Source organism: Trichosurus vulpecula, chromosome 7, assembly GCF_011100635.1.
Source record: "Trichosurus vulpecula isolate mTriVul1 chromosome 7, mTriVul1.pri, whole genome shotgun sequence".
NCBI lineage: Eukaryota > Metazoa > Chordata > Mammalia > Diprotodontia > Phalangeridae > Trichosurus > Trichosurus vulpecula.
Window position 1 is genome coordinate 45,861,451 of NC_050579.1, and position 25,796 is coordinate 45,887,246.

Sequence of the window (25,796 nt, forward strand, 5' to 3'; positions counted from 1 at the left end):
GAGTCAATTTACAGGTCAATAATATACATTCTGCTCCCCATATAATGGTAAACCAATTCATCTCTGCTCATTTAAAAATCATACATTAAACATTTAGAAAAATTTTTGAAGTTTTCTATTCCAGTTAAGTTCCACTTTTTCGCCTATAGTATTATACTCATCTCTTCATGATAATGGTAGGTTATTCTTGATTGTAAGTGTATACATTTTGCCTTTTGTAATATTGTATACCAAGACCTCCTTTCATTACTAGTAGAAGTTTTCAGATCTTGTGTTAATGTTGTCTGTAGTTTCATAATACTTAAACTGCTTCTTTCTGGATCCCTGCAATATTTTATCTTTGACATGAGGGCTCTGGGTTTTGGCTATGACATTCCTGGGATTTTTCCTTTTGGGATTCCCTTCAGGAGGTGATCAGTGGATTGTTCCTCTCTTTACTTTGCTTTGGTTCTGATAGATCTGGGCAGTTTTCACTTATGATTTCTTGAAATGTAGTGTCTAGACTTTTTTTTTAAACCATGGTTTAATACAATTATTTAAAATATTAAATATAATATTAAGTTATCAACTCTTATGGTTGTTGTGAGATTAAATGAGATAAAGTTTATAATGTACTTCGCAGACCTTAAAGCACTATATAAATGTTAATTTATTCTCTTTCCTTGACCTGCTTATCAGATCAGTTGTTTTTGATATCAAGTATCTTACATTTTCTCCTATTTTTTCAGTCTTTTGATTTTGTTCTAATATTTGTTGTTATTTCATGAAGTTATTGATTTCTGTGTGACTCATTCCATTTTGCAGCAATTCCATTTCTTGGGTAAGGTTTATTACTTTCTCTTCTGAGTTAATTATTATCCTTACAATTCTTTCCTCAAGAACTTTTGTTTCTTTTTTTTTTATCTTTCACCTTATTTTTCCTAGATATTCATGTAGTCCTTGTGAAAAATCCTTTTTTTCCCCTTTGAGTCTCTGCTTGCACTTGTTAAGGAATTAGATTTGCAATAGTTCTTGATACTGATTTTCTTCAATTTATTAATCTATCCAGCTTTAGTTCTATATTGGGGCTTTGTGCCAGGGCCCGGTTTGGCTCCAAACCTTACTTTTTGGTGGGAGGTGGGCTGCCCTGCTTGGTCCCACCCAGGATTGCCTGGCCTTTCACTGACCTTGCACTGACCTCTTCCTCCCAGGTTAGACCCTCCTAGATCTTAGAGGCTCAAAGAACTGATCTATAGGGTCTTCTCTGAGAGTCCAAATCAGGGGGGATCTTCGAAAAGGCCCTGACCTCCTATCTCATAGCTCCAACTGCCTATTAGACATCTTGAACCAGATGTCCTGTAGACATCTTATACTCATCGTGTCCAAAACTAACTCATTATCTTTCCCCCTAGACCCTCTACTCTTCCAAATTTCCCTGTTACTGTTGAGGGTACCACCATCTTCCCAGTTATGCAGCCTTGTGTATCTATCGTTAATGAGATATGTGCAGCTGCCTTAACTATTTTCAGGATCAGATTGCACAGTATAATGAATGCGCTCACACCAGATTAGAATCAGTGTAACATTTATTCTGTACACAAGGACAATATAAAGCAGGATTAAAGAAATATAGGAATACATATATAAAGATAAAGCCTAGCAGAATAATAGATATATTTACATACATCATCAAATCAGGGGAACACCTACATCTGGGTCATGCAGCTGGGGAGTCCGGGTTTAGCCTCCAGAGTCCTGACTGGGAAAAGGTGCCAGGCAATGCATCTACTCCATAGGTGAACTCCAAAGAGTAGGGGGATGTCTCCAGGTTGTATCCAGTTTTAGACAAAAAAGGCATTGGGCCAATTAATCAGCTTGTCTACATGACTTAGAGTAATTAACTACACTGGATGTGTTGCAGCTGTGGACCAGGCCAGAAGTCCAAAGAAGCAAAATATCCGTGATTGATATGGCAAAATGTCTGTGTTCAAAAGGACACAGAATGGATTCTGTTTGTTCCTAGAAGGGCGGCCAACACTTCCAAGAAGAGGAATTGGCCAAGGGCAGGTGGAACTTTTAGTCCTGGAAACCAGGGCAAAGTGACATTTTTATTCCTGGGAACTCAGCCCCTGTTCCAAGGAGAAAGCCCGACATATATATTCATGTAGGTCTATAAATGTACAGGGAAGATCTTTAGTATTTCATTAACCCTTCACCTTACCACCGGGGTGTTATCTTTGGCCATTCTCTTTAAATTCCATATTCAATTTGTTGCCAAGTCCTAATCCAAATCCTGCCTTTGTAACATTTCTCACATACACTCTCTTCTCTCTTCTGATACTGCTTCAGCCCTGGTGCAAGCCCTCATCACTACCCTAGACTATTACAACAGCCTTCAGGTAAATTTCCCTACCAGAAGTCTCTTTCCACTCAAGGCCATCTTCCACTCAGCTATCAAAGCAGCTAAGTTTGGAGAGGTGGTTGGTATTTTGGACCTGGAGTCAGGTTCATCTGAATTCAGATCTGGCCTTAGACACTTGCTGACTCAAGTCAAGGCAAGTCATTTAAACTGCCTCCATTTCGTCAACTAAAATGGGGATTAAAAAATATCACCTTGGCAGGTGCCAAGGTGGTTGTGAGGATAAAATGAGATAATATTTGAGGTGTATTATGCAAATTTTAAAGTACTGTATAAATGCTAGCTGAATTATAAAAAAATAAAAAGGAATTTTCTAGAGTTCAGATCTGACCATGTCATCTCCCTATTCAATAAACCGTAATGGTTCATCTGTTTGACTTTTAAAGCCTTGCATAATCAGGCTTCTTCCTAGTCTTTCTTTCTAGTCTTCTTAGACCTTGTTTTCCTCCAGCTACTTTACAATGCAGTGACACTGGCCTCCTTGATGTTTCTCCTGTAAGACACTCTGCATTTTCATTGGCTGTCTCCCATGCCTAGAATCCCCCCCTTCCTTGTCTCTCCCTCCTGGATTCCTTCAAGTCTCAGCTAAAATCACGCCTTCTGCAAGAAGCATTTCCTAGACCCCGTCAATGTTAAAGCCTCCCCTCTGACGCTATCTCTAGCTTGTCCTCTGTACATCTTATTTGTGCATAGTTGTTTACACATCGTTTTCCCCATTAGACTGTGAGCACCTTAAAGGCAAGGGCTATTTTTTGTCTTTCTGTCCTCAAGACTTAGCACAATATCTGACACATAGTAGAAGCTTAATAAACGCTTGTTGACTTGGACTTGAAATGGCCAATCTCTATTTTGCAGAGCTTGCTTTTCTTTTTAAGTATGTGATAAATTCAACATCTTCATATTCTTCAAGCACTACCGATATCTCAGAAATATATTAACAATTGTTATTTGATAATTAAGACAACAGAAAATTAAAGATTGTTGATAGCACCTCCAGCAGGTAGGTATCCAACTCTGATACCTAATTGTGACCTAGAGGTGACTCTGGGTTAACCAAAGATTATGCCAATAGAGGGAAAGCATGAACCAGTCCTTTAGGATGGGCCTGGAAGCAGTTTGTGTGTCTGCTCCTCAAGGATAAACTGAGAGAATTTGGACTACCTCAATAAAAACTGATAAAATTGTAGCTCTATTGCTGCTGTTTGTCCTTCATTCTCGAAAAGGACCATGCCATCAAGGAGATGATGCCATGACACTCAAGTGAATTGGATTTAAGTGAGGCAGGGCTATACAAAGTCACCAGCTGCACTTTTTTTCTGGAGCCATCTGGGTCCAGTGGCCAGATATATATGGGTCAGGAAAAATGGAGATGGTCCAGGACGCAGTGGGGGACCTTGGCCTTTTCAAGCTAAGGTCTTGATGTATTGGAGTAAGGAGGACGTTGTGATAATGGAATGCAAGGGAAGGGCCATGATAATAAAGATCTCTTGCATCTGTCCAGCACTTGATGGTTTTTAACCTACTTTCCATTATCTTGTTTTGTCCTCAGAGTGCCATGGAAGTTGTGATTCACTCAAGGTCTGAAAATCAATCAATGAAAGCAAATTGGCCACAGATCTCCAACTGCCCATTCAGAATTCTGTATTACATCCCATTGCAGTCTCCACCTCCAACACATTAGATTTTGATTTTTCTGGCTTCCGTTGTTAGACTTTAAAGAATTAATCTCAATACATATGTTACCTGTATAGGCAATTGATGTAGTCCTCCTACATTAGAAATTCACTAAAGTGCCTTGAAGAAGTCTATATAATTTTACAACAGGCAGCAACTGGTTTTTATGGTTGTTTTTCTTAACAACCCAGGCAGGTACCTGCAGCAATCAGGAGGGGTCTGTGCACTGTTATTCATTGTGGTATGTTGATTTGGAAATATAGTACATAACTAAGTTGTCATCCCTGAATGGCAGCCTTACAAAAATTGTTGGGGACTTAAACATGCAGAGGGAAGGCTGCTGTCTTGTCAAGTTAATTGTATGGGCTTGCAAGATATCCAGGCCAAGATTTACGGAATTGTAGAAAACAGAACAACACCCATGACCTTACACTCTTTACCCTTTAATTTGTGGCCTTCCCATACTGGGGTGTACCTCAGTGGTAACTGTGTCAAAGAGGCTACAAAACAAGTTAGATGCAGTGAGAAAGAACACTGGGAGGATGGGGAGCCAGGACACTTGGGGTTCTAGTCTCAGCTCTGCTGAGTTGTTGTTCAGTCATATCCAACTCTGTGACCCTATTTGGAGTTTTCTTGGCAAAGATATTGGAGTGGTTTGCCATTTTTTTCTTCAGCTTATTATACAGATGAGGAAACTGAGGCCAGCAGGGTTAAGTGTCTTACGCAGGGTTATGTAGCTAGTAAGTGTCTGAGGCTGGATTTGAAGTCATGAGGACGAGTCTTCCTGACTCCAGGCCTGGCACTCTATCCACTGCACCACCTAGCTGCCCATTTTATATAGACCATATCTTAAATCATTTTGCCAGATGAACTTGCTGTATCTAGTTCCAAAACAATTTTGATTTGTTAAAGTGAAACATTTGGCCTTTGGAGCATTTGAATGACAAATACTTCATTGTCTTTACATCAAAAGGCAATGTAAATTATTGAAATGTTGAGTGTGAATGTTCCATGTGGCATACCTACACTTAGTGTTTCCTTTTAATAGCAAGTTATATTTGGCTTTTTCCTTGGATAAAAGTTATTAGAACTTTAGGGTATGTTCATTAATTCAAATGACTGGAAGAAGCTACTTTAAACTAACTTTAAAACAGATCCCAAAATTGACCTCTAATTTTAAAATAAAAGTCCATTTTTTCTGTGAAACTTGACAGCAAAGAAAATTAAGATTGCAAGTGCTGAATGTTAAAAAAAGAAAAAGAAGATCGAATGTTTTGCAAACCTAATCAAAAGGTCTTTAAAAGTGATGGGAGATACCCATCAAGTGGGGAATGGCTGAATAAGTTGCAGTATATGATTATGATGGAACACTATTGTGCTATAAGAAATGATGAGCAGAATGCTTTCAGAAACACCTGGAAAGACATGAACTGATGCAAAGTGAAATAAGCAGAACCAGGAGAACATTGTACACAGTAACAGCAATATTGTACAATGATCAACTGTGAACGACTTAGCTATTCTTAGTAATACAGTGATCCAAGACAATTCTGAAGGATTTAGGATGAAAAATGCTGTCTACCTTCAGGGAAAAAACTGATAGAGTTTGAGTGCATATTGAAATTGTAAAACTTTCTTTATTTTTCTTGTTTTGGGGGAGGGAGAGGAGTCCTGTGTTGTCTTTTGCAACATGGCTAGCATAGAAATATGTTTTTCAGGACTTCACATGTATAATCTATATCAAATTGCTTGCCTTCTCAATGAGGGGAGAAGGGAGAAAGGAAGGGAGAGAATTTGGAACTCAAAATGCTAAAAAAAAATGAATGTTAAAATTTGTTTTTACGTGTAATTGGGGAAAAATTAAATAAATTAAATATTAAATAAAAATTTTTAAGAAGTGATAGGTGAAAGAGGGCAAAGACTACCTGTGTTTATTCGACAAATCAGATACTACACAGAGGAAGAAAAACAGTGGCTGAGAGGCCCAGAAATTCCCAGGAGACAAAATCCAAGAGAGGAGCCAGTAGTGAAATTCATTAGTCAACAAGCAAAAAGTAGAGGTCTTAAAGCAAGGAGGCCAATGTGACCCCTTGGGTATCAGTAAGACTTAGCTGGATGAAACCAATCAGTAGACTATGGCTCTGGACGGCTATACTTTCTTCAAAAAATCCCAGACAGTTAAAAGGTGGAGTGTGTCGTAGAGTGGGATAGTATTACATATTAAGAAGATATATTCATATGAGACAATCTTAAGAACCAGTGGAGGGGAAGCATGAGAGACCATTGGGGAAAATAGAGGGAGAAATACAAGTGATTTTGTTATTTGCGTGTACTACAGACCACCTGAAATAGAGGAAATAGATGAGGAGCCTGGGAAACATCACAAGCTTGGCAGAGAGGCACGACATACCATAGTTGTGGTTACCTAGGAATCCACTGGAGCTCTTTTTCTGCCAAAAGCAGAGTAGCTAGTAACCTCTTGACTTGGCTTAATCATAATTTCATCCTTCAAAAGATGAAAAACCAACAAGGGGAAATATTATTCTGGATCTGATTCTCTGGGGTGGAAGTGATAGGAATGTTGGGGGCTGGGGGGAGTAGCCACTCTCTCTTAGAGTTTGTCATAGAGGAGAGGAAATTTGCCCATATCCTGACATACACCCTGGATTTTGGGAGAGCAAATTTCAAAGTATTCAGAAGAAAGTTAGGTAGGATCCCAGGGATTAAAGTGCTACAGAAAAAGTCAGTCCAAGAGGTTCAGGAGCTGCTAAAGAATGAAATTCTGAAGACAATTCAAATTAGAAGAAAAAATTGGGAATTATCTGAAGAGACCAACGTAGAAGCACAGGAAACTCAACAACTGTTTTCTTAATACAAGATAGGCTTTATGTCGCCTATCAAAAAGTATAGAACACATAGGATCATGCTTAAATTATCAACAACCAGAATAATTCTCCTTGTCACTGTGAGTCCTACCTACTTCTCCCAGAGACCAATCCTTCAGACTTATAGAGGACAGTAGTACTTAGTTGCTGCTGTTTGTCCTTTCTTGAAGAGGACCATGACATCAGGGAGGTGATGCTATGACATGCAAACGAATTGGATTTAAGTGAGGCAGGGCTGTGCAAAGACACCAATCTCACTCTCTCCTCTGGAGCCATCTGGGTCCAGTGGCCAGATGTGGATCAGGACAACTGGAGATGGCCCGGGATGCAGTGGGAGACCTTGGCCTTTTCAAGCTAGGGTCTTTAACAGGCCTCAGTTTGACTGAGGCAGTGCCCATTCAGTGATTAAAGCTTAATAAGAAATGAGTTAAAGAACAGTCTCTTTAAAAAAAAAAATAGACCTGGGAGGGGAAGAACCTCAGGGTTTCTAGCCAAAACAGAAACAATTGTTATTTACATTCATTCTGAGCCAATCAGAGGCCAAACAATGACCAAGCAGGGCTAGGCCTGGGACCTATTATTGGCCAATCAATGACAGCCAGAGTGATTGGGGGTTAAGGTTTGGGTTTTTTTCTTTTTCTCTTAGGGAAATATAGAAGGACTACATTTGCTGCCTTGCAGCAGTGGAAGCTCAGTTGTAATATCAATTTGTCCTGGACCCAGTCAGAGCGGTTGACTGATTTTCTCCACCTTCATTCAGTAGCATGGGAACCTACCACTTTAGTAGGAATGAAGGCAGCAGATGATGGGAGTGAGCCAATTGTTTTCCGTTGTTGAGTCATTTCAATCATGTCTGACTCTTTTGTGACCCCATTTGAGATTTTCTTGGCAAAAATACCAGAGTGGTTTGCCATTTCCTTCTCCAGCTCATCTGACAGATGAGGAAACAGAGTTAAGTGACTTATCCAAGTTGACACAGCTAGTAGACAGACTAGAGAGCACTGGACTAAATCTAAAGATGACATTTAATAGGGATAGACTTCATAAGTACAAGATAGGGGTGGGGTGGGAGTGGGGAGGGAGATGGTTAGAGAACAGATGTTCTTACAAAGATCTGGGGGGGTTTAGTAGGCTACAAACTCAATTATGAGTCAGCAGGGTAATGCTAATGTGATTTTGGGCAGCATGAAGGAAGGTGAAACTTCCAAGAAAAGGGAGGTGATAGTCTCATTGTTCTCTGTCCTTCTCAGGCATAGAATCATCTCCAGTGTTGTGTTCAGCTCTGGGTGGTTCCATTTAAGAAGAATTAATAAGCTGGAGAATAGAAGACAACCAAGGTTTAGGGCAGAGGTTCCCAAACTTATTTGGCCTACCACCCCCTCTTCAAACCCTTTAAGAATATTTTTGAAATTTGTTTCATTTCAAAAAATATATAAAATATATTTTTAAAAAATGATACATCTTAAATTTAGTAAGTTATTGTAAATTTGTGGTTTTTTTCCTGTATTGAAATTTTGGTGACACAATACTGTCAGATCACCATATAGTATCATATTATAAAAAAGTTATTACTTGCATATATTCTTGCTAATATATACTGGACTTCCCAACAATGCCCAACGTGCTTGCTTGCCAACACTTGTTTGTTAAGACCCGTCAGCGGACTTGACCTCTGATGGGTTATAACTTGCATTTTGTGTGTTTATTTGGAAAGTAATGTAATCACTACAACTTTAACTCTGCTATGCAACAGATGAAACATATATGAAGGGTTTTTCTAAATTTTCTTATCTTCTCTTCTTTTCTTATGCTTCCACAGCCCCCTTATTTTTATTCAATGCCCCCCAATTGCACCAAAGGCTACCACCGCCCCCCTGGATTGGTCCAGTGCCCGCCAGGGAGCAGTATCGCCCACTTTGGAAACCTTGTGGAAACCAGCCCGTGTCAAGGAAATTGTCAGAAATAACTGAAGATATCTGGCCCAGAAAGGGGAAGACTCAGGGCAGACAGAATAGCTGTCTTTGAAGTTTCTGAAGAGCTCCCTGGGAAAGACAGATTATACTTGTCTTCTCTGGCCCCAGGCTGCAGAACCTGTAGTAATGGGTAGAAGTTGGGAAAAGGCCAATTTAGGTTTAAGGCCAGGAAAAAGTTGCTAACAATTAGAGCTGCCTGATTATGGAATGAGCTGCCTGGGGAGGGAGTGGGCGCCCCTTCCTCAAGAAGAGGCTGAAGAACCACTTGTGGGGCATGGTATGTTATAATGAATATTCCTTTCTCATATGAGTTGGACTCAATGGCTGCCGAGGTCCCCTCGGACTCTAATTTTGTGATTGATTTGAGCCTCACCACAACCCTGTGAAGTAGATGCTAGTATCATTATCCCCATTTAACAGAGGAGGAAACTGCATCTTAGGGAGTTTGTTGCCTAGGGTCATATAGCTAAAATATCAAAGACGGGATATGAATCCCAGGTTTTTGTAACTATCTAGCATAGTATCCACTAAGCTAGACTCGTTCTAGAACAACCCAAGTTCTAAGGAACAAAAGACCCAGCTCCGACATTCTATGAATCTATGAGATCCCTTACTTGCAAGAAACAAAACAGCCCCAAAGGCAGATTTTCCCAAAGTATTCATTACAAACCTAGATATTTTGAGGAAGTTTCCACATACAAGCAACCCCATATCACGTCTTAGAGATTAGTAATAGGTTTGGCTGATGAAAGCCTGTAAAGGAGTGTCAAGGGTGAGGTTCTTAAAAATGAAGCATGAATGAGTAAGATGTTGATTGGGAAGATTTATCTCAAAAACACAAAACATTGCTGAAGGTAGAGGGAACCCAATGAAAAAAGCAAGAGCCCTGGGTGCAGAGGTGCAATGTCTAATTGGAGTGGTGGGAATAGGACAGTTTCTGTGCTGATATATAGCAGGAAAGGAAAGGAATCAGCAAGCAGAGTTTGGAATTAAGAATAGGGCAAGAAGTATTTATAGAAGTAGGACTGAGGCCAAGTGATTTTTCCTTTGTCTCTAGGCCTGGGAAGGTTGAGTTAAGCTTGTAGCGAATGGATCATGTCTCTACAAGCGTAACTATAATTTTAGCACTTCTACCTGGATGTATTTCTCTATAACCAATGACCTTACTTGGCCTTTTCTAGAGGATGTTACAATCACTTTCTATAAGGTAGCAGTATAGAGTGAAGAACTAGGGACTGGAAGAGGTTAATTATTCAAGGACCTGCAGCTAATTTAATAACAGAACAGGATTTAGACTTCCGCACTCCAGGACTGCCATAGATCTCCATTCTTTTGCCCATACTCTATATGACTCTGATTCTGGGTCAGCCCAGGGACCCTGTGCCCAGTCTTGCTTCTCCAGAAGGATCCTGCCTTTTCCTGCTCTCCACGGTCACTATCTGTGCCATTCTTTTTGCCCATAGGCCTCTACTTCCTTTCCCAGAACAGAGCAGCTTCCTTTCCAATCAAAATATAACAAATACCCTTCTGTGATTCAATGCCTGCAGGCCTAATCAGACTCAATCCTTTCCTTCACCAATAACTCAATTCATTCAGTGGGGGCTGATCAGTTTTTTCCAGTTTGATGATCCAGGAATCTTCTGTTATTTGAGACTCCAAGAACTCAATCCTCCTCCTCTCCCTTTTACTCCCTCCCCCCATTTCCCCCCTTCCTCAGACAACTGCAACAACCTTCCTCTGTATCCTAAAGCCACCCTCTGGACTCTAGCTCTGTAGGAAAGGATGGTAGTCTCATCCTGTTACAAATTTGTGTCTTCTCCAATATAAATATGCAAAAACAAATTGAAATAGTGTAGTCTCTCAGTTATTTCATTTACTCGTTTGAGAAATAGAGAGCCTACTCCGTGCGTAGTCACTGTGTGCAGGATGGAGTGACCCAATTCCCACCCTCCAAGAGTTTGCATTTTAGCTGGTTGGATTGAGAAGACGGATGGAGAGATAAAACCACAAAGAAGTCGTGAAAGAATACGTTAAATGTAGTTGTTAAGAAGGTATGTCCTGTGGAAGAGGGATTAAATTTGTTTTGCTTGGCCCTGGAGTACATAACTTAATATGAAGAAAAAACTTCCTAACAATCAGGGCAGTCCAAAAATGGATGGGCTGTTTGACAGATAATGAGTTCCCTGATACCAGAGGTCTTCAAGTAGAACCTGGATGATAATTTGTGTTAAGTATGTTAGGGAAGGAATTGATGATTTGAGTAAGGGTTGGGTTAAAGAGCACTGAGTATGTAGTTACAAGACCTGGATTTGAATACTAGATGTTCTCGTTACTACCTATGGGACCTAAAGAAAATTTTTTTTTCAATTAGCAAGCATTTTTTTTTCCTCTCTCCCACTTATCCTTCCCTTGCAGACTGAAAAAAAATGAAAAACAAAATTCTTTTAAAAGTCAATAAACATTTATTATGTACTTATTATGTGTCAGGCACTGTGCTAAGTACTAGGGACACAAAGAAAGGCAAAAGACAATCCCTGATCACGGTCTCTTGGGGGAAGCAACATGTAAACAGCTATGTACAAACAAGCTGGTTGGTTGGTCGTTGTCCTCAGCTCTTGAAGAGGACCAAAATGGCATCACTATGTTGGCAAAGGCACAGTGTGTCCGGCTGTGGCTGATCAGACCAATACGAGCTACGTAGTCTCTACCACAGGCTGGGCACAAATAGTCTATGGGAATGTCTGGGTGGGGATGTCTCTAAATTTGTGCAGCTCACATTTCTTTTGAGCTAATGCAATTCTGCTTTGCCTATAGAGCATAACACCTTCTTTGATGCGGGCATGCTATACTGGGTGGTCCTCTGCCAGTGTCTACCGTGTCATGCGACTGATTCCAAAGTTCTTCAGAGAGACGATGTGAAGTGAATGTCCTTGTATCACTTCTTCTAACCATGTGAGCACCTGCCTCTCCACAAAATAAATGTACATTTGGCATTTGAACAACATGGCCAGGAAGTTGGAATTGTGCTTTCTGTAGTAGAGTTTGAATGCCTGGCAGTTTAGTTCGAGGACGGACCTCAGTATCTGGTATCTTATCCTGCCAGGTGATCTTCAGAATCTTCCTAAGACAATTCAAATGGAAGCAATTCAGTTTCCTGGCATAGTGCCAGTATACTGCCCAGGTTTCACAGGCATACAAGAAGAGGTCAGCACAAGGGCTCTATAGACCTTCAGTTTGGTAGGCAATCTAATACCTCCTCTCTCCCATACTTTCCTTCAGAGACTTCCTAACACCGAGCTAGCTCTGGCAGTGTGTGTGTCAACCTTACCATCTATGTGTACATCCCTGGAAAGTATACTGCCAAGGTAAGTGAACTTATCCACAGCATTCAAAATTTCTCCATTTACTATAACCAATGGTTCCATGTATGGTATAGTGCTGTCTGGTGGAGAACCTCTGTTTTCTTGGTATTAATTATTAGGCCAAAATTAGCACAAGCAGCAGAGAATTGTTCCATACTTTGTCGCATCTCAGTCTCAGAGGCTGCATTGAGTGCACAATCATCTGCAAACAAAAAAAAAATCACATACCAATACTTCCTTCACTTTGGTCTTGGCTTGTAGCCTTTTTAAGTTAAGTAATTTACCGTCAGAGCAGTAGCTGATCTCGATGCCGTGTTAGTACTTGTTGGAGGGATATGACGACAATGCTGAAAACATGCTAAAAAGCAAACAAGCTATAGACAGGGTAAACAGGAAGTTATCAGTTGAGGAAAGGTACTAGGATTAAGTAGGGATCCAGAAAGGCTTACTGTTTTAGGTGGGATTTTAGGTGGGACTAGCTGGGACAAGGAAGCTAGAAGCTTAGAGGGGACAGGGGTAGGGAGTAAAGTATAAGATGGGAAAAATGTGTTGGGGGGGACGGTGAGGAAAGGTTATGAAATGGTATAATTAAGCTAAACAAATTCCCACATTGGTCATATCCAAAAATGTGTCTCACACTGTCTTTTTAGTTCCTCCGCTCTCTGTCAGAAGGTGAGTAGCATTCTTCATCATCAGTGCTCTGAACAGTGGTTAGTCATTGCATTGGTCTGAGTTCTTAAGTCTTTCAAAGTTGTTTGTTATAGTACGAAGTGTTTTCCAGGTTCTGTTCACTTTACCCTACAGTAGTTCATACGTTAGTTCATACAAGTCTTCCCAGGTTTCTCTGAAACCATCCCTTTCATCATTTCTTATGACATAACCACATTCCTTTACATTCACGTACCATACTTTGTTCAGTCAATCCCTCATCAGATGAGGAACCCTTTAGTTTCTAGTTCTTTGCCACTACAAAAGAGCAGCTATAAATATTGTTTTGTCTATGTAGATCCTTTTTCCTTTTGAACGCTCTGAGAGTATAAGTCTAGTAGTAGTATTGCTGGGTCAATAGTACTTTGGGGGGGACATAGTTCCAAATTGCTTTCTAGAATGGCTGGGCCAATTCACAGCATAGGTTATTTAATATTTCTGGACCTTGATTTCCTCATCTATAAAATGAGTAGGTTGGAATAAATGATCTTCCAAGGTCTAAAACTCTATGATCCTAATGACTTCTAAGGTCCCTTTTCAAATTTGCAGCACTATGATTTCAATCAGCTATATCTAGTTGCTATTACATAGCATTTTACCTTTCTTATCTCTCATTTGATCTTTATGTAAGGGAGAAGGTTCCTCTCCACTTCAGTTGAGATAGTCACAGAAGGCCCAGAATATGATCATAACTAAACAGGGTTAAGCCTCAGTCGTTTTATGAGCTACAAATACCTCTCTAAACTAAGAAGGAAACAACACTGTTAAGTAAACAGATTAGCCAAACTTCAGACAAATGTCAGGGTTCCAAAGGTTTTGGAAGAGTTAGATGCACTGTAAACCAGAAACTGCCTGTGGAGGAGCAGGGGAGAGAATCTCTCTCTTTTTTCCCACAAGGGGAGCTACTAGTCCAGAAGCAGAAACCGCATCCAGCTAAGAGCCTCAAAACAAACACTTTGGACAGACACGGATAGTCACCTGAGGAAGAAAACAGCCAATGTGAAATTACAAAGTGAAGAACGCCATCCAGGCTTTGCAGTGTCAGAAGTTAGAAGTTGCCTTTGTCATATGTGTATTGTACCCATGTACCTCTGTGATTCTAAGTTTGAGCCCATTCTTCCCATGGATACCGTGTGTACTTGTGGGAGAGCATGCCCCAGATTTATGGGAGAAATGTTTTGTGATTACTGTTCTTCCTCTGCTAAGAGTGGCTATTATCTAACTATCTCTCTACCTCTCTGTCTCTCTGTTGGCTGATTGCTAATGGGAAGCACATCAATGGGGGCTATAGTCAGTCAACTAGCATTTATAAAGCAATAGTGTTACTAAAGCAGATTCACAGGGTTATAACCCCTTGATCTAAACTTGCACTCAGATGCAAAAGTCCCTAGAAAATGGCTCCTTCTTTGGTTCAAGGGGTAAAACTATGGGTCTTCATAGCATTCTTGCTCACAAGCTTCTATCAGTGTGCTCCCTAATAACAACCAGTCAGTAGACTCAATGAACTCCTAGTAAAGGCATTTACTCAAGACCATTAAATTCTTTTTTTTTAAGGGAGAAGGCAGGGCAGTTGGGGTTAAGTGACTTGCCCAAGGTCACACAGCTAGTGAGTATATTAAGTGTCTGAGGTCGCATTTGAACTCAGGTCCTCCTGGCTCCAGGGCAGTGCTCTACTCACTGTGCCACCTAGCTGCCCCTACTCAAGACCATTAACCATGAAACTTTTCCACTATAAACTGAGGATACACTCTCTCACAAATACATGCAACACCTATGGGAAGAATAGGCTCAAACTTTGCATACAACGGTAGAGAAACACACAGGTAGAATGTACTTGTAGCAAAGGCAACTCATAACTGGTACCCTAGGCCTAGAATTCCATTCTCTCCTTGTAGAGTCCTTTAAAAGCATTCCCCCAGAAAAGGACCCACATGTACAAAAAATATTCATAGCAGCTCTTTTTGTGGTGGCAAAGAATTGGAAACTGAGGGGATGTCCATCAGTTGGGGAATGGCTGAATGAGCTGTGGTATATGAATGTAATGGAATACTATTGTGCTATAAGAAATGATGAACAGATAGACTTCAGAAAAACCTGGAAAGACGTGTATGAACTGATGCAGAGTGAAATGAGCAGAACCAGGAGAACCGTGTACACAGTAACAGCCACACTGTGTGATGACTGACTTTGATAGACTTGGCTCTTCTCAGCAATGCAAGGATCTAAGACAACTCCAAAAGAGTCATGATGGAAAATGCTATCCACATCCAGAGAAAGAAATTTGGAGTCTGAATATAGAGGGAAGAAGACTTTTTGCTCTCCTTTTCTTTTGTTGTTTTGTTTTGTTTCTTCTTTCTTGTGGTTCTTCCCATTAGTTCTAATTCTTCTTTACATCATGACTAATGTGAAAATATGTTTAATGTGATTGTGTAAGTAGAGCCGATATCAGATTGCATGCCATCTTGGGGAGCAGGAGGAGAGGAAGGAGGAGAGAATTTACAACTCAAAATCTTATGGAAGTGAATGTTGAAAACTAAAAATAAATTAATTAATTATATATTTTAAAAAAGTGTTCCCCCTGCTTTCTGGTATTGCTTAGCTGGGTGAACCTAAGAACCATAGCTATTACTTATCCCCATTTTACAGATGAAGAAACAAGACATAGAGGTTAAGTAAGATGTTCACGTTCAGACAGCTAGAGTGACAGGTTGGATTCAAAACTAGGTGTCTCCTGACTCCAAGTCCAACACTTTTCCTACTATCCTATTCCCCCTTTTCTCATATAAATGATTTAAAAAGCCAAAATCAATAAATACTATGGGAGTTTATAATGGCTGAGGTATCACTCCAGACTGGGATGATTCCTTTACGGGGTAGAATCAGAGTTGGGTCTTAAAGATGAGCAGAACTCCAATAGAAGGGTCTAGAAAATTCCTGGAAAGGGGTGAGAACATAAAGGTAGAGATGGAAAAATGAAAGGTGCTTTTGCCATCTGGTGAGTAGGTCAGTGGTGCAGATAGATGGTGCAATGGATAGAGCTCTTGACCTGGAGTCAGGAAGACCAGAGTTCACAACCAGCCTCAGACACTTACTAGCTGTGTGACCACGAGCAAGTCACTTCACCTTGTTTGTCTCAGGTTCCTCATCTGTCAAATAAGCTGGAGAAAGAAATGGCAAACGATTCTGCTATCTGTGCCAAGGAAACCCCGAATGGGGTCACAAAGAATTGGACCAAAACGAAACGACTGAATAACAAGGAGTAGATCTCTGTGGTTGGAATGGAATGTCAGTCAGTCAATACAAAAGTATTAGGGGCCTACCATGTACCAGGAACTGTGTTAAGCGCTGGAGATACAAGCATGGAAAAAGAGAGACCGTATCTGCGGGAACGTCAGCATGGGGCAGTGTGGAGAAATAAGCTTGGTTGTGAAGAGCCTTGAATGTCAGACTAGTTTAGATCTTATCCTGCGTAGGCAGCAATGTTAAAGGACTGCAGGGTTTTGAGCATTTTGGCTGCGATTGCTTTGCTCTTCATGAGTGGCCTCACTGCAGTCTATTCGTGCACGGACGTACTTCTTTGCTAGCCATTAGAGGGAAAACACAATGCGGTGGACTCGGCATGGCCGGTTTAGACAAGCAGCACTGCCTTTACAAGGCGACCTTGTGCTGTCGCTATCTCAGAGGCGGGGAGGACGAGGACGAAGCTTTCTTTCCCGGGGCATGGAAGCCGAGACGCCTTCCCACCAGGCAGCAAGCAGCCGGAGCTGGCCAAGCCCAGTCCAGCTCACGAGACTGCAGACGCCAGAAAGCCGCGCAGCCGCAGTCTAAGCCGCAGAAAGCGAGCCAGCCCGAGCGGCCCGGCCCGGGGCCAGGGTCCCTCTACGAGCCAGGGCTGCGGGGCTCCCCTTCTCGTTCACCACGTCCGGCTTCCTGATTGGCTCTCCTTGAGAAAGATGGGCTCTCTCGGCCAATCACGAAACAGCCGGGCAGCGTGCGTCTATTCTAGCACGCCTGTGGTTTTCCCCAAGAGTGTGGGCAGTGGGGCGCGGTCAGGAATCTGTGAACACTTAAGGGCGAACCGCAAGCTCTGCTGAATTCATGCCGCACCCTCGCCTCGGCGCCGCCACCTCCGGCTGAGGCCGAACCATTCAGGAGCAAACCTGAGCAACCCCAGGCCACTTCCACCTCTAAAGCCTGTGCTGTGTCCGGGGACCCTGCAGGAGGCTCTCCAAGCTTCTTTGCCCTTGGGGCCCTGGGTACCCTGTGGTGGGGAGGAAGGCGGGCACCAGGAGTCCTGCCTGGCCCGGAGCCTCTCCAGAGGAGGGAAAATGTCTAGGGTCTGAACTTCTCCCCATTCACAACTAGCAGTGTGACCACGGGCAAGTCACTTAACTTTTGTTCTGCTTCAGGGTTCTCAGCTGTGAAATACGGCTAATAACAGCCCCAACCTCCCAGGGTTGTTAAGATCAAGTGAGACAATTTTGTAAATCCTCTTAGCACATTTGTCCTTATTCAGGTGCATCTGACTCTCCCGTGACCCCATTTGGGGTTTTCTTGGCAAAGATACTGTAGTGGTTTGCCATTTCCTTCTCTAGCTCATTTGACAGATGAGGAAAATGAGGCAAACAGGGTTAAGTGATTTGCCTGTGGCCACAACTGGGAAGTGTCTGAGGCCAGATTTGAACTGGGGTCTTCCTGACTCCAGACATAGTAGGTGCTTAATACAGCCTTCCTTCCCTCTATCTGTCACTCTCTCCTTCCTTTCCTTCCTTCCCCAACCCCCTTCAAGGCAAGCCATGATTTGGAGTCAGGGTCAATTTGGAGCTGGGTCAATTTGTCTAATAATTCCCTTCTCTCTAAGCTTCAGTTTGGAATTTGGCCTAGGTATCTAGGGTCCCTTTCTGCTCCAAATCCCAATGTCTACAAATGAAGAACAGCATTGAAATGTTTGGAAAAGATAAAAGCACCAGACACAGGCAAAATAGGATTTTCTGGTATCATTATAGTACTTTCTCACGAATAAAGTTTATAGTCCTTTCTCTATAGTCAGGGAAGAGGAGGGCTTGTCTCAGAAGGAAACAGGCACGGAGAGCAGTGCAACATGGGATGGGGAAGAGACAACGAGAGGGACCGAATCCAAGACCAGTGTATTTATTAGAAAGACAGTTTGTAGGGGAGTAGGGGTTTCTTTCCCCTTTTGGGTTCTGGCTAAAGTTTAGCCAGGTGTGGTTCATTCTCCTTTGTGCTCTGGGGTGGGGCTGGCAGGAAGTAATTCAGTTGCCCCTGTTCCTTGCTGGTCCTTGGGTTTCTGGGCCACTCCAGCCACCAAAGCCACATTCCTCAGGTAGTGGGCATTGAAGCAGCTGGTCTGTCCATCCCCAGGGGTCTCATCACAACAGTATTCAATATCCCTCCATGAGTCTCGTCGGGAGCCGCAAAGATCTTCAATGAAGGCTAATTTCTATGAGAGGGAGTTGCAGAGAAAGGTGTGAATTCAGATCGTTGGAAAGCAAAGACACCTTGGTGCCAATGGTTGGTTAAAGAAGATACATTTAGCCAAGGAAAGATGTTGAAAATCCAGTTTTCCTAGAATTGTTCCTATTTTTCCCCCCATGTCCCCAGCCCACCCCCCAGATCCTTGTCAGTCTTTCCTCTATCTTCTCCCAGTGGTCCTTTTCAACCCCAGACCCTCTTCCTCTTCCATTGGAACTCGTCCTAGGGCCTTTTTTGTGAGAAGATGCAAAGCCCGCCTCTTTACTCCAAAGCTGGAGTCCGGATGACAGACAGATGTGCAAATCTGGAAATGCTAGACAGGCTTCTGGGAGCTGGAGATAGGAGAAGGGGGCCCAGCTTGAGGCCCAGAAGAGGCATGGTGGTGAGGAGAATAAAGTTAAAACTTGTGAAGATGAGAAAATAAATTCTTCGTCTTCCCCCTCTTTCCCCTTTCCCCTAAAAAGGCCTCGTCACTTCAGTTGTATATTCAAAGTACTGAAGAAGAGAACAACCCAGCATCCTCTCTGTCTCTCTCCCACTCCTAGACTTACCTCCTCCTCTGCGCAGAACCCTTGTTCTAGTGCTGGCAGCTCGCAGCATCGGGCTGTCAGGTTCCGGATAAGCCCAGGAATCTGTTTACTGAATGGGGGAGAAAATGGTGTGCCTTGTGGCAACTTTCTTTTCTTGCACAGAAAATTCTCAGCTCAAATGATAACAAACGGGGACCAAGCACGGACTCGTGGCCTTTGTGGGATCATAGGTGTTTGGGGGAATTTAGGTGCCTAAGTACAAGGCTTTGCTTCTATTTCTCAGTGAGCACTGTGGAAAGGGAAGGGTGGACTTACTACTTGGTGAGCACTTTTCGGTGTCCACAGAGCTGGTTCATGGTATTGGGAGTAATCCGGCCAAGGTCAATGGTCAAGACGTCACGGTCATAGTTGGGGTAGGGAGCATGGCGAGCGAAGCAGGTATCACGGGCTGACATGGGGGACTGGTGGCAGCACACGTGATGATGGGTCTTAACTGCCATCTCCTCATCACAGTAATCATCCAGAACATCCTCCCACTGTGGGAGAAGGCAGAGAGAGGTCAGGGTGGTGGTGGGACAGGGAAGGAGATAGGGACAACCCACCCTCAGTCTCTCAGCTCGGTATGTCATGGGAAGCTGTGAGGTTTGGATGGTTAGCCTCATTTGAAGAAGGGATGGACCCAGGGCTTGTGAAGCCTACATGGGTGTGGGCAGAGAGGAAGGAGGTTGGAACAGTTTATGGGGTATTCTCAGATAGCTGTGGAAGGAGATAAAATGAGTCAATGGATGGACAGGGTACGTTAGAGATTGGTGGAACATATCGGGATCACAGGTGGATGAAGGCCAGAAGTATTTGGGACCAGATGTTGGTGATGTTTGCAGGTTGGAGGCAGATGGATGCATGTAGGAGATGGACTGATGGGCAGGATCAGAAGTCAGAGGTGGACGGACTGATGGGCAGGTTCAGAGGTCAGAGGTGGACGGACTGATGAATGACAGGATCAGGCCGGAGGTGGATGGACTGATGGGCAGGATCAGAGGTCAGAGGTACACGGACTGATGGTCAGATAGGGTCAGAGGCCGGAGTCAGACGGTGGGATCAGAGATTGCAGGGACCTTCACTTACTGCCTGCCGGGCACAGGTGTGGTTGTCTCCTTGGTGGCAGCAGTGCCTGAATTTGCCCTCCAACTGCGTCAGGGCCCGGAGCTGCCGCTGGATGTCATCCATTGCTGGGAGTCCTCGGGGAATAGATCGGAATCGCCGTAGACGGCAGATGTTCCTAACATTGCCCCGTGTGGGGAGTCCCGGGGGGAAGGACAACTCCAGGCCAGAGGAAGGCCTGGGGGTGGGAGTGGGGCAGGGCCCATGGAGAGGCTGGTATTCTGGCAGGGGGGCACCCTCTTGGAAGCAGGAGAGGCGGGCCTCTCCCTGAAGCCAACAGCATGAGTAGGCCCTGGTCTTGACTGAGAATTCAGCCTCACAGAACCGAAACAGGGTATCTGCCCACTAGAGCAAAAAGAGTCGGTCATTCCAGGACTTTGATGCCCACGTCCCCTTCTCTTTTCAGATTCAGACACAGACAGATAACCAGGAAATAAACAGATCCTACTCTCTCTGTCTCCTTACTTGGGAGACCCAGAGCAGAGATATTGAGAAAGAGAACTTTCTCTTCGCACCTCAGGCTTCCTGCCCAGGTGCTAGCTAGGTTTATTGGGGAGCAGCCTCTCTTCCCTCCCAACTTGGCTGGTGAGAATGCAGTCTTACCCCCCGATACTCACCACGGCAGTCGCACAATCCAGTCGGTTTGTTTTGAGGCGACAGCATCGGGTATATCCTGTCTCCAGAAAGTTGAGGGCATGACCCTGGCGGCTGAGGTGGGAATAACCAGTCTGAGGCAGGTTCCAAGGACCATATACCACATGCTTGCGGTCAGGGGAGCAGATCTGGTTTATGTTGTGTGGGGAAGGGCGCCCGGGGGGGAAGCCATCTAGTCGATGGCTCCATCCTCCGTTGCGGGGATCTTGCTGGCAGTGACGGGGCTGGTTGGGATGTGAGGACTCTGGCCCAGGATGTTCATTGATCATCTGGGGAGTTGGCATTTCTGGGTCAAGGAAAGGCAGAGTGAGACAGGGGAATGGGAGAACCAGGAACAAGGCTATACTTTGAGGCGGCAGGGGTTGGGAGGAAGGAAGGGGAGAAGGTGGGAGCTCAGGGAGAGGGTGCATTTAGTGGAGGCAGGTTATTGGAGGGAGGGGTTGGATTAGCACAGACTGAAGGATTCATTCTTCGGTCTTACCTTCCCTTTGGGCACTGGGGTGCCCTTCAGGCCGAAAAGGATCCACTGGGAGATAGAGAAAAGTGATCAGAAATGGGAACCCCTGACTTGTAAAGTCCCAGGGACCAACTCTTCTCCTTTTCCCAGTCTCTTTGGATTGAAACAGGAGACTAAATAGGAAGGGGAATTTGATGAGGTAGCTAGCTTTGTGTCGTGGAAGGAAGTCAGGAGATCTGGGTTTTATTTCTACTTCCAGCACTGACTAGCTGGGTCACTCTAAGCATGTTATTGACATCTCTGGTCCTCAGCTTCCTCCCTCATCTGTGAAAGGATTACAGTGGACTAGATGACAGCTCAGATTCCTTCCAGGTCAAAAATGGTCATGACTTACTTTCTTTCTGCTCCTGTTTGGAAAACCGATCATCCTTTGGAGGGTGGAAAGGAGACTCCACTGTGGTGGGGAGAGAATGGAGTGAGTGTGAATAACTTCCTGAGGCTGGGACAGAGTCACCTCCAGAGGAGAGGACGTGTTATTCCCATTCCTTGTGGGGGACAGTAAGAAGGGAATCTCTTTGAGGTCGGGAAGGCCCACTGATGAGTAGTAGAGGCAGATAGATAGATAGATAAATAGATAGACAGTTACCTTCTTTCTGCTCTACAGGTAAAGGCTGGGCGGGCTGTACCTCCTCTTGAAGAGGTATGGCTTCCTTAGGAATGGGCTCTGTTAGGAGAGGAAGAAGATAAACAAAATCCTTCCCCCTTCACTAGACAGGACTCTAGGCTCAGAGGAGGAGGGAGTTCACATGGAAAGTTTCTGTCATTCTCCATCCCCAGTGAGAGCAAAGCTGGATGATACAAGACTGGAGCTGGACTGATGGGGGGTGGGGCAGAAATCTTCCAAAGGGTCAGACAGTCCAGGCAATACAAGATGGCGCCTAATGGCAATTGGGATATGACTGCTGTTCTATGGAAGGGGAATAAGAGTTGATTTGCTTGACCACAGAGGGGCCAAACTAGAATTAATGGGTAGTTATTATATGGAGGCAATTTCAGTTCAAAGTGAGAAAAAACTTTTTAATAACTAGAGTTGTTTAAACTCTAATAATTTAGGATACTAGAGTGAATTCACCCTCATTGGAGGTCTTCAAGTGGAAATGGTTTGCCCACTTTTGGAGGGTAGGAGGTGAATTGCTAGGGGACCTCTGCTTGTGGTTCTTGAGATTCCAGCACTCTGTGGGACTCTTTGTGCCTGGTGAGAATTGGAGATTCTGCCATCTTGGGAAGCAGGAAGAGGGACAGGCTAGGGCGTCACTCACCTTTCTTTTCCAGAGGGAGTTTCTGAGGGCTCTGTGCCTGCTGCAGGGGAAAGTCTTCAAAGAGGTAATCTACTGTGGGGAAAGGAGACAGGAAGAGACTGAGGGGAGCTGGAAGGCTCTAGCGGGAGAGAGATTTCCCTCCCTGTTTTTAGGTATCAGATCTGCTGTCCAGCTCCCACCCAGTCCTTGAAGAAGAGAAGGTAGAGCCAGACCTGAAAAGAGAAGAAGATTTGGCAGATAGGCTGTAAGGGAGACAGTTGGGACTTACCTGCTTCCTGTCCCTCAAAGAAATCCTGGGATGTGAGGGGGTCTTTAAGGATGGATTTTTGGGACCTGGAAGGGGCAGGGGGTGCTGCATAGCCAACTAGAAGAAAATGATTCAGTGAGCCGTGATTTCCAGAACCCTTCACTTCCCCCCGCCCCGCCCCCTCCCCCCCCTCCCCTGCCATCTTCCTCCACACCTCCAAACCCTCCTTACCTTCTTGGCTAAAAAGGAAATGCTCTGGAATGCCCTCTCTCTGTTCAGGCTTGGGTCCTGAGGGCAAGAACAGGCAGAACACTGGTCAAGAGGGTCTGATATATTCCCAGTTCTTTGCCAGCAAGTGCGTCTTGTTTTCTAACTAGAGGAACAGTGTTTGGGCAAGAGGGAAGGGCACTTACTTCCCTGCTTTGCCTAAACCTGAGATGAAGAGATAGGGAGGCTGGGAATGAGAGAACAGGCACCAGGATCCAATTCAAGGCAACCCAACTCGCTGTTTTGCTCTACTGTGCATTCTATAAGGACAAGGCCCACCTCTAATTCACCTCTGTGGCCCCAAAGGGCCTACCACACAGCCTTGAATGTCCTGGGCACTCAGACAGTGAAAAAAAAAATCAGACTGAATTTATTGAAAGCTACCCACACGCATGGACAAACCCTGGGCCTGACAAAGGAACTTCTTCCATGTTACCCTTGTCCTATTACTTGTCTCCTTCCTCTTCTATATGCTTTACTGAGATTGTCATCTGACAGGGTGCCAGTGAGTGACCCCTCCATCCTGGCTCAGCCTCACCCCAGCCTGGCCCGAAGGGAATGTGGCCAAGAGGTCGGGAGGGGTTGCTGAGTCATGAGGCTTTTTGGTAGTGGATGGAAGAGGCCTGAGCCTTCCTTTGGGCCTGGATCCCTGCCACTGTCTTTCCTTCAGGCCCCTGGGCTTTCCTAGGTCATCTTGTTCCTCTGTGCCCGTGCCTATAGGAGTATCTGTCATATTTTTGGTGAAAGATGCTCTGGCTACTTTCAGATCCCATCCCACTGGGAGCAGTGGTGCCTCCCGAGACCCCTTTTCTTCTTTCTCTTCCATAATTCCTCAGTCCCTTCGAAGGTCCCTCCCTGATATTCAGCCCCACCTACCTAGTCTGTCTCCACTAAGTAACCCATCTGGTGACTTGGATTAATTCCCCCCCCTCCACTTTTCCCCCTTATTCAGGAAATGAGAGAACACAGAAGGCGCCTGGAGGAAGAGACAATGACCTAAGGGAGGACAAGGAGAGATATTTTGGGGGGTTTCTTTATCCCCAGCCTCAGAGCTAGCTAAAGCATATGCATGTGAGATAATTCATCTATCCAGTAAGATAATAAACATAAAACACCTTGCAAACCTCAAACCCTCTATGTGTTAGCTGTTGTTATTATCCAGTCCTAACTTTCTTAATAGATGAGAAACTGAGACCCAGAGAGGTTGATATGCCCAAAGTCACACGTGTAGGAAGTTGTGTTGCTAGGATTTGAACCCAGGTCCTTTGACTTTAAATTCAGCTCACTTCCCAATTGTAACATGCTGTTTGACCCCTTTTGGCGGTTCTCCCTCCCCTAACTCCTCTCCTTTGGCAGGGATGTTGAGGGTGTCTGTGGGAGCAAAGAAACTGGTTCTGAGAGCAGCCCCTCCCCTCTGTCACTAGGCACCACTTGGACGTCCGGTGGTGTGAGCAGATGGCTGGGCTCAGTGGTGGCCTCGTCCTCTGCTCGGCAGGGAAGGAAGCAGCCTCAATCCTTCTTCACCCCTTTCGGCCAGCCCCACCTCACTCATTGGTCAAGGAGGATGTTTGTACACATTGCCAGCATGCCTCCCCGCCCCTACCCGCAGTGCTACCCCTTCCTTCTGCAGCACCTAACACATGGTCTTTTCTTCTGTCTCCAGCCTTTCCCTGGAGAGCAGATGGGAGAGGAGGGAAGCCGCTGCTGGCCATCCATCAATTGCCAAACTAGTTAGCTGGTAAAACACAGAACCTTAGTTTATAACCTAACTTTTCAGTGTACAGAGCACCTTCCTCATAAAACTTCCAAAATTTATGCGAGTAAAAACGTTGGTAATCCCATTTAACAAATGAGCAACTGAGGCTCTGAGTAGTTTATTCAGGGTCACAAAGTTATTGTTGGAGCAGAGTTTGAAGCTAGATCTCAATATGGGAAGACCCATAGACAATACTGTCTTTAGTCAGTAACTCAGTTCCAGAAATCTGTTTATCACCTACTACATACACAAGCACCGTGCTAAGGGGTGGAGAGGGTGGACCCGGGACAGCTCCCGATGGCATCAATGGAGGCCTCCGAGGAACTGGAATTCCACCCCCACCTCATCCTGATCTTTGTCTCTACCTCCCACCCTGGGGCCCCTGGTCCCTTCCCCAGCCCTCACTCACCTCCCTGAGAGGCTGAAGCCCCAAAAGCCAAAACCATGAGAACCAAAGCTGTTGTGGATGCGAACCCCATGGTGGGGCAGGTGTTGGGCATCAGTGCCCAGACGTACTCGTGGAGGAGTTCTCAGGGACCAAGTCCTGTTTCTGTGGTTGCAGTTACTGCTGTTGTGATTTCTAAGTGGTTCCTCCTCCTTTTATAGGGCCAGGCCTTGGAGTTCCCGCCCTTCCCCGGGGCTTCCTGATGTGACTCACTGTAATCCCTGGCAACTTCCATTCCCCTCCCCCAGCAGAGGCAGAGGTCACAAAGATGCCTGTTCAAAGTAGGTGACTCCTAACTAGCAGAATTCCAGGGGCCCCCTGGAATCAGCTATTTGGGATTTCTCTTCTCTGACCTGGTGGGAAGTTGTGGCTTGGGCTGATGCTGGATAGCCCTGGACAAAGCTGTTCGGTTAACCCTGGTGAAGGGAATCGGGAGGTTGGGGCTGGGGAATAGAGAGTCTGGACAC

General features: G+C 44.4%; 1 protein-coding gene across 2 annotated transcripts; it reads right to left on the bottom strand.

Moving 5' to 3' along the window:
* Positions 1-18,130: 18,130 nt before the first annotated feature.
* On the bottom strand, positions 18,131-25,459 carry ECM1 (extracellular matrix protein 1). Of its 2 annotated transcripts, none has more exons than XM_036768984.1 (12): positions 25,294-25,459; positions 23,093-23,149; positions 22,883-22,978; positions 22,615-22,686; positions 21,942-22,019; positions 21,690-21,749; positions 21,320-21,364; positions 20,802-21,124; positions 20,149-20,529; positions 19,339-19,559; positions 19,045-19,132; positions 18,131-18,461 (listed from the first exon to the last, which is right to left on the bottom strand). In XM_036768984.1, exons 1-12 carry the CDS (start codon positions 25,382-25,384, stop codon positions 18,231-18,233), a joined length of 1,743 nt encoding a protein of 580 aa, XP_036624879.1. In that variant the 5' UTR covers positions 25,385-25,459; the 3' UTR covers positions 18,131-18,230. The 2 variants fall into 2 exon arrangements, with proteins under 2 accessions (XP_036624879.1, XP_036624878.1); XM_036768983.1 differs by having other exon boundaries at positions 22,615-22,683; positions 25,294-25,450.
* Between the last annotated feature and the right edge of the window lie 337 nt (positions 25,460-25,796).

What these genes read in the sequence shown, in the direction of transcription:
- ECM1 (XM_036768984.1), bottom strand. Translation starts at nt 25,384, where the DNA reads ATGCCCAACACCTGCCCCACCATGGGGTTCGCATCCACAACAGCTTTG. An exon ending in TGGATTGTGCGACTGCCGTG is followed by an intron (nt 20,530 to 20,801) that starts GTGAGTATCGGG and finishes TTTTTGCTCTAG; the next exon opens with TGGGCAGATACCCTGTTTCG. An exon ending in CGAAAAGTGCTCACCAAGTA is followed by an intron (nt 19,133 to 19,338) that starts GTAAGTCCACCC and finishes TCCCCCATTCAG; the next exon opens with TAAACAGATTCCTGGGCTTA.